At 36.2% G+C, this 8914-nt stretch overlaps 1 protein-coding gene and 1 long non-coding RNA gene across 2 annotated transcripts in view; one reads left to right on the top strand and one right to left on the bottom strand.

The window, feature by feature from the left end:
* LOC130052547 (uncharacterized) overlaps nt 1–8914 on the bottom strand; it is a 65561-nt gene that overhangs the window by 38887 nt on the left and 17760 nt on the right. The window lies entirely within an intron of this gene.
* Nucleotides 3104–7278, top strand: LOC125675273 (uncharacterized). Its single transcript, XM_048912796.2, has 4 exons — nt 3104–3248; nt 4772–4852; nt 5167–5268; nt 7088–7278. The coding sequence occupies exons 1-4, from the start codon at nt 3207–3209 to the stop codon at nt 7211–7213; spliced, it is 351 nt and encodes a 116-aa protein (XP_048768753.1). The 5' UTR covers nt 3104–3206; the 3' UTR covers nt 7214–7278.

The following is an 8914-nucleotide window of genomic DNA, read 5'->3' as shown; positions in this document are numbered from 1 at the left end:
AACCTCTTTTGTGAAACCAGATCCCTTACTTTTAATTATTCATCACTAATTTATAGAGATCAATCTGAGTCCTTGATTTACGTTCTCGGGGAAATTGACGCTGATCAGCGACGTCCCTAAGTTAAGTACAAGTATCAAAGTGAAAATATCGAGCAGTGATCAATTGATAATTCTTATAAAGAATACAAAACCAAGAGTAGGGCAGCCACGGTTCCCTCGACACACTAAAGGTGAGATCAGGTGCCTAGGAGGAGTAAGCATCCCCTGCTGACCGGTCACACCCGCCGTGAGCCCTATATCTTGATCAGGTAAACGGAGTTATCCGTAGTCAAAATCAGTGTATCAAGAACGACCTAACAATAATTGCATTAATAGATACAAGGAACACACAGTGTTGCTCATCAGATCGTGAGCGAAGACCTCACTTTAAACGACAACTAGTATACCCAAGATATTGGACACATTAAATGAGGTAGAAGTTCGTTGAGTTGACGTGGAATTGGCTATTATTAGAACAAACAACTATGCCAATCAATGATTGATTCACGGAATGTGCCAATAAAAGACGCGTTTAAAGGATTTGGGGGTATTTTTCCGTTGACTTTTCAAGTAAAGATTTGTGAATAATGCAAACAGAGGTGATTTCATGAGGGATTGTGTGGTAAATATGGGTGTCTAGTAATGATAAAACCTATACATGTACGAATAGTTCTACAAAATTCTATAACATTTACGGGATATCCTACATGTGTATGTTCTTAATTAAAACAGTTTAAGTGCGATGTTCAATATCATGATGCTATAAATATACTTATATATCATACATGTATGAAAATAACGAAATAAACAAGAGACCCAAGGTCCACATCGCTCACCTGTGTCACGATAACACTACTATTGTTCAGTTGATGTGATTTTTAAAAGTTTTTTTGTTTTAATCTTAATGTCTACCATATAGTATGGCCCAAACCTAGCTCAAATGGATCACGGCTTAGCCGTGATACAGAATATGAAAGCCCTAACTTAAAAATTCAGTAGATCTTACTTCGGTTATATTTGATTAAAAGTAAGAAGGAACAAGATTAAACATATTGGTGCGAAGGGAAAGGTTTGTCACAAAAATTCAAATGTGAAATATGAGAGACACTAATGCACATCATTCAAAAGTTATGTTTTTAAAGTCGAATTTTTAAAATTGGGTTCAAACTCCAATATGAAGATCACAAAGTCAAATATCATAGTTTCCAAAATAAGATCTATGTATATGGACTTCATATTCAAATTATGAAAGTCTTACCTTAAATGAAAGGTGAAGATAACGACCAGTGATCAATCTCATAACTCCCATAAGCAATACAAAATAGAAAGTTGGGCAAATACGGACCCCTGGACACACCAGAGGTGGGATCAGGTGCCTAGGAGGAGTAAGCATCGATATATCTAAATGTCGAATTGAAGATATTTTTTCTTCTCACGTAGAAGTTTTTGAATAAATTCTGCTTCATATGAATATAAAAACAGGTCAGCTAAAAAGGAGCACAATTCGTGCTCATGGGAATTCCAACAGACTGTTGGAAGACCTGATCACCAAAGACCACGAAGATATTGTCAATGAGGAACTCTAGCATATTATGTTTATTTCAACTTCAGATCACTTGTGCGTGGAATCAGCGTGGTGTTTAACAACGTTTTGGAATGACTGATCACTAGATATGAATATTTCCTATTTCTTAAATAGTGCAGGAGATATTACGTAGGTTAAGTTTTCTTAAAAGCAGGTCAAACTCCAAGGTCAAGGTTACAAGGTCAACAACTTTGGTACCAAACGTTTAAGGTTTTGTCACAAGAAATTTACACATGGAATATTGCAGCCTAATCAATTACCATTATGAGCAAGGTTAAAGTTTTGGACAAACAGGCACACTGGACAAAAACAATATACCCCCACCCCCGACTACAGTCACAGGGGCATGACAAAAACTTGAATCCACACAGATGAGGAACGCTTGTATTTTGAAAAGATTTAGTGTGACCCTGCTACTCTTGAAAAGAATCTGTTTTAATTAATTATCTCTATATATCCCCCCTTTCATTTCATTATGTGGCCCAACCCTTTTCCCGCAGCTCCTGAATTGAACAAACTTGAATTTGAACTTAATTCCTGAAGATGCTTGGATACTGACATGACAAACCATAACCTTACTTTGTAGATGAACAGAACAAAGGGTCTACTTTTTAATTAGATCGGATCTTGCTTTTCTTGAGAAATTTCTGAAGATGTTTTCCTATATCTTCCCATACAAAACTTTGGTCCCCTATTGTAGCCCCGTCCTACCGGAAGTCATGATTTGAACAAAAAATGAACCCGTATTACCTGGGGATGATTGAATGACTAACCATGACCCTGCTGTTGTTCAGATGAAGATTTGTAGAAGTGTTTACCTATATATTTCCATGCAAACCTTTGATCCCCTGTTGTGGTACCTCTCTACCCCTAGGACCATGATCTAACAGATTTTAATTTGTAGTACACATGTACCCCTCTACCCCTAGGACCATGATCTAACAGATTTTAATTTGTGGTACACATGTGCCCCTCTACCCCTAGGACCATGATCTAACAGATTTTAATTTGTGGTACACATGTACCCCTCTACCCCTAGTACCATGATCTAAAAGATTTTAATTTGCACTATGTCAATGAGCTCTCATGAAAATTTACATTTTTCTCGCTCAATGGCTTTTTTTTTAGATTACACCACCCTATATTTGCCCTTTCGTGATTTCCCCCTTTTGAAAGGGAAACGATCCTTTATTCTTAAAAAAGCAAATTCCCTTTACTCAAGGATAACTTACGCCACGTTTAATTGAAACTGGCTTGGTGGTTCCAGAGAAGAAGATGCAAATGTGAAAAAGTTAACGACAACAACAGATGCCGGACAAATTTTGACCCCAAAATCTCACTAGCCTTTGGTTCAGGTGAGCTAAAAACGAAAAATAACCTTTTTAAACTGAGACCACTATGTCTGCTGTCCCTCCACCATTAATTAGACAAATTCTTCTGATTGTTCTAAATATAACCTGGCTTTTCATTTCTCTTGATAACATTACGAAAGGTTATCTGTAAAAGCACCTAGAACCAGGTATCGATAGGAAAATCACGAAGAAGGTTGTTTCACTGGGACACTTCTATCGGACATTCCATTATGATGCTTTGGTCGTGCTTCGTTTTGGGTCTTTTTTCCACGGTAAGTTCAAACAATGTTTATAGTGTGTACACGCAAGTAAACTCTCTAGAAACGATAAGGTTTTAACACTCCTCTGGGTCGTGCACTAGGTATCAAAACCCACGTATAGTACTTTATCACGCTACTAGTTTTGGTATAGTTCTTTATAACACTATTATTTCGGTATAGCACATGTACTTTACACTACTAGTTCGGCAATGTACTTTACTCATATATGTAGCAACTTTCGCTCAAACGGTAGCACTATCAACATTATTATGTGATGTTATGATTTCGAAACCGGGTCGCGACAAGGAGCCATTTTACAAACTGTGATGGAGCCGTGGGAAAATGTGCAAATGGTCACACAACACGCTGTCGCGCTATCGAAACTTGACAATGTGCCGTTGTATTATAACAGATCACGACTTTGCACTAATACAGCTTTACAGAACGCGTGGTCACAGACCACTTTGTTGCGCTGACACATAACTTTACGCAATCTCAGTCTCGCTGTCCGTCTCGCCAATACAACTGTACACAATTATAATGCAATGACAGTGTGACGATGAGTTGATTAAAGTAGTTTAGCGAGATGTGCTAAATTGTTTTAGAGCAACGGTATATTCTAAGACATCACGACGGCACGTTGTGTAAAGTTGTGTTGGCGCGAAAGTGTGTTACAAGGGCAATTTTTCTCAACAACGCCTTTTCCACTACATGTATATGCTGATTATGACCAACCTGAGAAAGGAACGCCTATCTAGTGACGTTATGCCTGATAGAAAACGAAATGTGCACCGAAGCAGATGCATATGAATGTGCTTGATCTTCATATACTTTGTCCAAATCGGCTTTAATGTCCATTAACGTAAACCCTAATGAGGTGCGAACCTTGTGATATTACTTTTGCTAAGAAGAAATGCTATTTTCTTTGTCATCCATATTTTAAATCAGTATATTAAACTATCTAGATAGTATACATTTATTATGTTGATAAACTATATTTCAGTTGGTTATTTTGATGATTTATGTATTATACTCGTGAGGTTAGAAACTGGAGCATTGCTGTCACTGATATGAATGTTTGTAATGTCATAGGTACACACGTGTAATGTTTTCAACGTTCATCCATTTACATCGATCAATGCTAGCGAAATATTTCAAATTGTGAATATTAATATTTACCGGTCCTTAACTGTAAATCAAAGACAGAAACATTACAAAAACAAATTGATGATTAATAGATGAAATTCTGGAGTTTGACTGACGATTACTAGTCAGCCATCTTTGTTTACATCTTATCTTGCAATAATGTTATCTTGCATGCGGATCGTTTCGATACAGATCCTATTATTCTATGAAAAGTAGTCTTTCTAAAATGGACTAGGTATTGCAAGCTAACATTGTCTGAAACTTAGAAATATCTCATCACCAGCAAATTAATTTAGTCATACAGTGTGTGATGAGACATAAAGAATTGAACGGATCTTCACATATAACTACACATACAACGTAACACTTCACTTTCGTTTTAACTGCAGGTTTTTGCAGCACATACCACGAGACATCCTCATCATAATGTCATAGAGGAAGGTTTTGCGTTCCATTACGATCACACAACGGTAAATATCTAACCTGATGAGGGGGTATCTCACAAGGTAGCAACAACACGCCGTCACGCCAACATCATCACCAGAAGTCAAATATTAGTTTTTCAATGAACACAAATTCTAATTGTTAACGCACTGCTTTATATATATATGTAAACAATTGTATATTCGAAATATCAATTATTTTTATAAGTCGATAACAATGCAATAGCAATAATAAAAAAAAAACAATTGAAGACCTTCATATATTTTAATCAATCAGTATATCTATTGCTAGCATATTTCTGCACGTTAAAACTGTTACACATGACTTCATACAAATGTAGCATATCGTGGCGTTAAAAGCCAACCATCACTGCTACCTCTACGTCCTGTCTGGGGCTGAACAACAGAGCGTCCATACGTCAACGGGTCTTCATGCTATCGAGGCAAGTTAAGTTTTATACTTTACTTACATGTACCAATAACAGTACTAGTTTCAATCTATTCACAGAGCTCGAGCATGCTGGAGTAGAGTGTGTTCTTTCTCCTCTGGCTTGCAAGACATAACGTCGAATGTAGACCACACTGCATTATTGGATAATCACGTTTACAATGCTGTTGCCTTTGATCTCTTTACAAATTATAACGATAGCCATTTCCTCTTGAATGTAAGGTAGTTGTAAACAATGCGCGTATGAATTTTGATAATTATGAATATAGTACTCCTGTTTAAATAGATGGAAATACACGTATCAACACTTCGCCGCGAGTTACGTCCCTTTGTGGGGTCAGCCAAAGGTCAATCGGTGAAAAACCAAGTTTTCCATCTTTACCTTACCAAATGTACATGTAAGATGTTATTACTTTGAATTTTAGCCAATTACCAAGTTTTCATACAAGTTAATGGGTTGCCCCAATCTGGGACATTATTGTAGTTGACTGCAATTGATGGAAAAATAACAGATGTCAAAGCTACAGATAGGAAAATTACAAAGGCCAACGTAGGGATATACGATTTTTATCCGAGAGATGGCGGACAAGGGACGTAACTTTCGCGAAGTGTTGATACTTGTATTCCTTCAGAGATGAAAGTAAAGTGTAAATAATTATATATATATATAAATAAACTTTCATTTTTTTTTTAAAATACACGTGTGTGGACTGCGACGCTTCACGCCGGCCTACTTGTTGAAGTTACATGTGTAGTTAGCGTTTCATGAAGTACTTGTTGAAGTTACATGTGTAGTTAGAGTTTCATGAAGTACTTGTTGAAGTTACATGTGTAGTTAGAGTTTCATGAAGTACTTGTTGAAGTTACATGTGTAGTTAGAGTTTCATGAAGTACTTGTTGAAGTTACATGTGTAGTTAGAGTTTCATGAAGTACTTGTTGAAGTTACATGTGTAGTTAGAGTTTCATGAAGTACTTGTTGAAGTTACATGTGTAGTTAGCGTTTCATGAAGTACTTGTTGAAGTTACATGTGTAGTTAGAGTTTTATGAAGTACTTGTTGAAGTTACATGTGTAGTTAGAGTTTCATGAAGTACTTGTTGAAGTTACATGTGTAGTTAGCGTTCCATGAAGTACTTGTTGAAGTTACATGTGTAGTTAGCGTTTCATGAAGTACTTGTTGAAGTTACATGTGTAGTTAGAGTTTCATGAAGTACTTGTTGAAGTTACATGTGTAGTTAGAGTTTCATGAAGTACTTGTTGAAGTTACATGTGTAGTTAGAGTTTCATGAAGTACGCCCGTGTGGAGTTTACGTTGTAGTTCATACACTCATGTATTTTCAAAAATGAAAAAATTCGTTTCTTAACAACATGCTGAAGTTGGCATTCACTGTAGATTTATTTCAACAAGAAGAATTAATTAGAAAAAAAATCAATTGTTGAATACGTCTTCAAAAAGAACGTGTTATTGTAGAAAACACTTCAACCACATTTGTTTATTACGTAATGCCAGATTATTTGAGACTTTTATGGCATAAAATTACTGACAGATAAATTCATCACAGTCTCGTGCCGTCTACAACCTGCTGAAATTAAGAACATTTTAACATTGTGTAAAGTTTGAATTCATTGTTTAGTATAATTTTGTATTTGAAGAAATCTAATTGGCATTGCCTCATCCCTTTATAAATGAATGCAGATTCAAACATAATTTCAGCGATAAATATTTTGCATATTAAATGTATTAGATTTATGATATTGCATTCGTCTTAAATACACTGGAAACAACGAAAGATATTTAAACCTTCTTTTCGTAGAAAACCATGATAGATCTTGTCGACACCCCCGCGACAACTGTAGCATTCACAGCGCAAGATCTAAACCTTCTGAGTCACGGATTGCACCACTTCTGCGGACATGCACCAGTACTGAAGATAAACTGACGTCACAGTGTACATGTATCTAACCTACACGTGCATTGAAAAGAAATAAAACTTATAAACCTTTATGTAGTATTGGTGACCTGGCTATATGTCGCAAAATCAACAAAACACACACAAAAATGGTGTAGATTTTGATTGGTTGGTTGCTTGTTTGTTTTACGTCCCGTCGAGAATTGTTCACTCATATGGAGACGCCACCAGCAATAGGTGAAGTACCACAAAGGATTTCCGTAGGGATATGGGTTAGAAAAAAGTCCTCAGTACCCCTTGCTTGTGGTAAGAGGTGAATAAATAGAGCGGTTTTTCGGATGAGACAAATTAGACTGCAGGTATCTAACTTTATAATCTCGAGGTCTGTCTTGAATATACAGAATAGACTAGTAGTACATGGTTTCCATGATACTGATAAAGGCGTATCGCCTCCGTTATGAGTGCGATTATAAATCAGAAAATCACGAAACGTAATATTTGATCTGTAACGAAAGTTTGAGAATACAGTCAAGCAAGCTTATAGCGAAGTGTCAAACAATTTTGATGCGTTATCAACGTAATTCGGAATGTCAGATGAATTCATAATCATATTTCTAAAGCAGCAGGGAAGGAAAATCTCTTCGCTGTATGTGTACGTTATAAGCATGTTCGCTATAATCATGCTTTACTGTATTTGGTTGGTATAGATCTTATCGTTGGATATATCAGCGTCATGTTCCTCCGCAAGGACTGTGGCACACATCAGAGAGAGAGAGAGAGAGAGAGAGAGAGAGAGAGAGAGAGAGAGAGATTGCACATGCAAAAATACGTTTTATCGGAAGTAGCAATACATGTATATGATAAACAATTGTTATGCGAAATTTAAAACAAAATGTTCCGTTTGTTTGTTTTAGCATTGATGATAAAAACAATAAATGATATCGAGTCTTATTCATTTGTACATAGTTACATGGCAACACGTTCACCTTAACAACGCTCAACAAAGAAGGTAATATATTGTTGCTCATATCATTTGTGAAGTTGCACTGAGATACGACAATCAAGCTTGTGAGAATCAATATTCTGTTGCCAGATTTATATCCTTGGATCAAGGTATTTTGTTGCCAGATTTATAGCATTGAATTAAGGTATTCTGTTGCCAGATTTATATCATTGCATTAAGATATGCAACTCTAACTTTAGTTCTTATATCGTGGACCAGTTTGTGTCCTTGAGTTTGAACTCGGTCTAAGATCCAGATCAAATTCAGGGATTACTCTTAATTCTGAGGATAAAGGCCAAAGCAACAAATGTTTCATATCCATTAAGCTCATACATGTATATCGGAACAGCCCCAGCGTTTGATAGAAACATGTCTATGGCCCACGTGTTGTACAATCCTTTTCTAAAGGACAGCAACATGTTAAGGTTAAACACCAGATGTTGACTGCGACCGACCAACCTCGATAACTCCATTGATGTCGGCTTATTATCACGTGACGCTTTATTTTTTTTAAAAACACCAGTATGTTCTACTTACATGTATAAGCAAATGTCCATGTATATATGGGTTACCAACTGAACTATTAATTATATACATGCATGTAGTAAGGTATAAATTCCTGCATTCTTACAGGTACCATATCATTAATAAATTAGGCCAGAAGTTTTAAATCTATTCAATAAATGTACAATTGTATCATTGGTTATATACATGTAGCAAATACACCA

This window comes from Ostrea edulis, chromosome 3 (genome assembly GCF_947568905.1).
Source record: "Ostrea edulis chromosome 3, xbOstEdul1.1, whole genome shotgun sequence".
Classification (NCBI taxonomy): Eukaryota; Metazoa; Mollusca; class Bivalvia; order Ostreida; family Ostreidae; genus Ostrea; species Ostrea edulis.
Note: the sequence above shows the minus strand (reverse complement) of the source record. Positions and strands in the feature narration are given on the sequence as shown.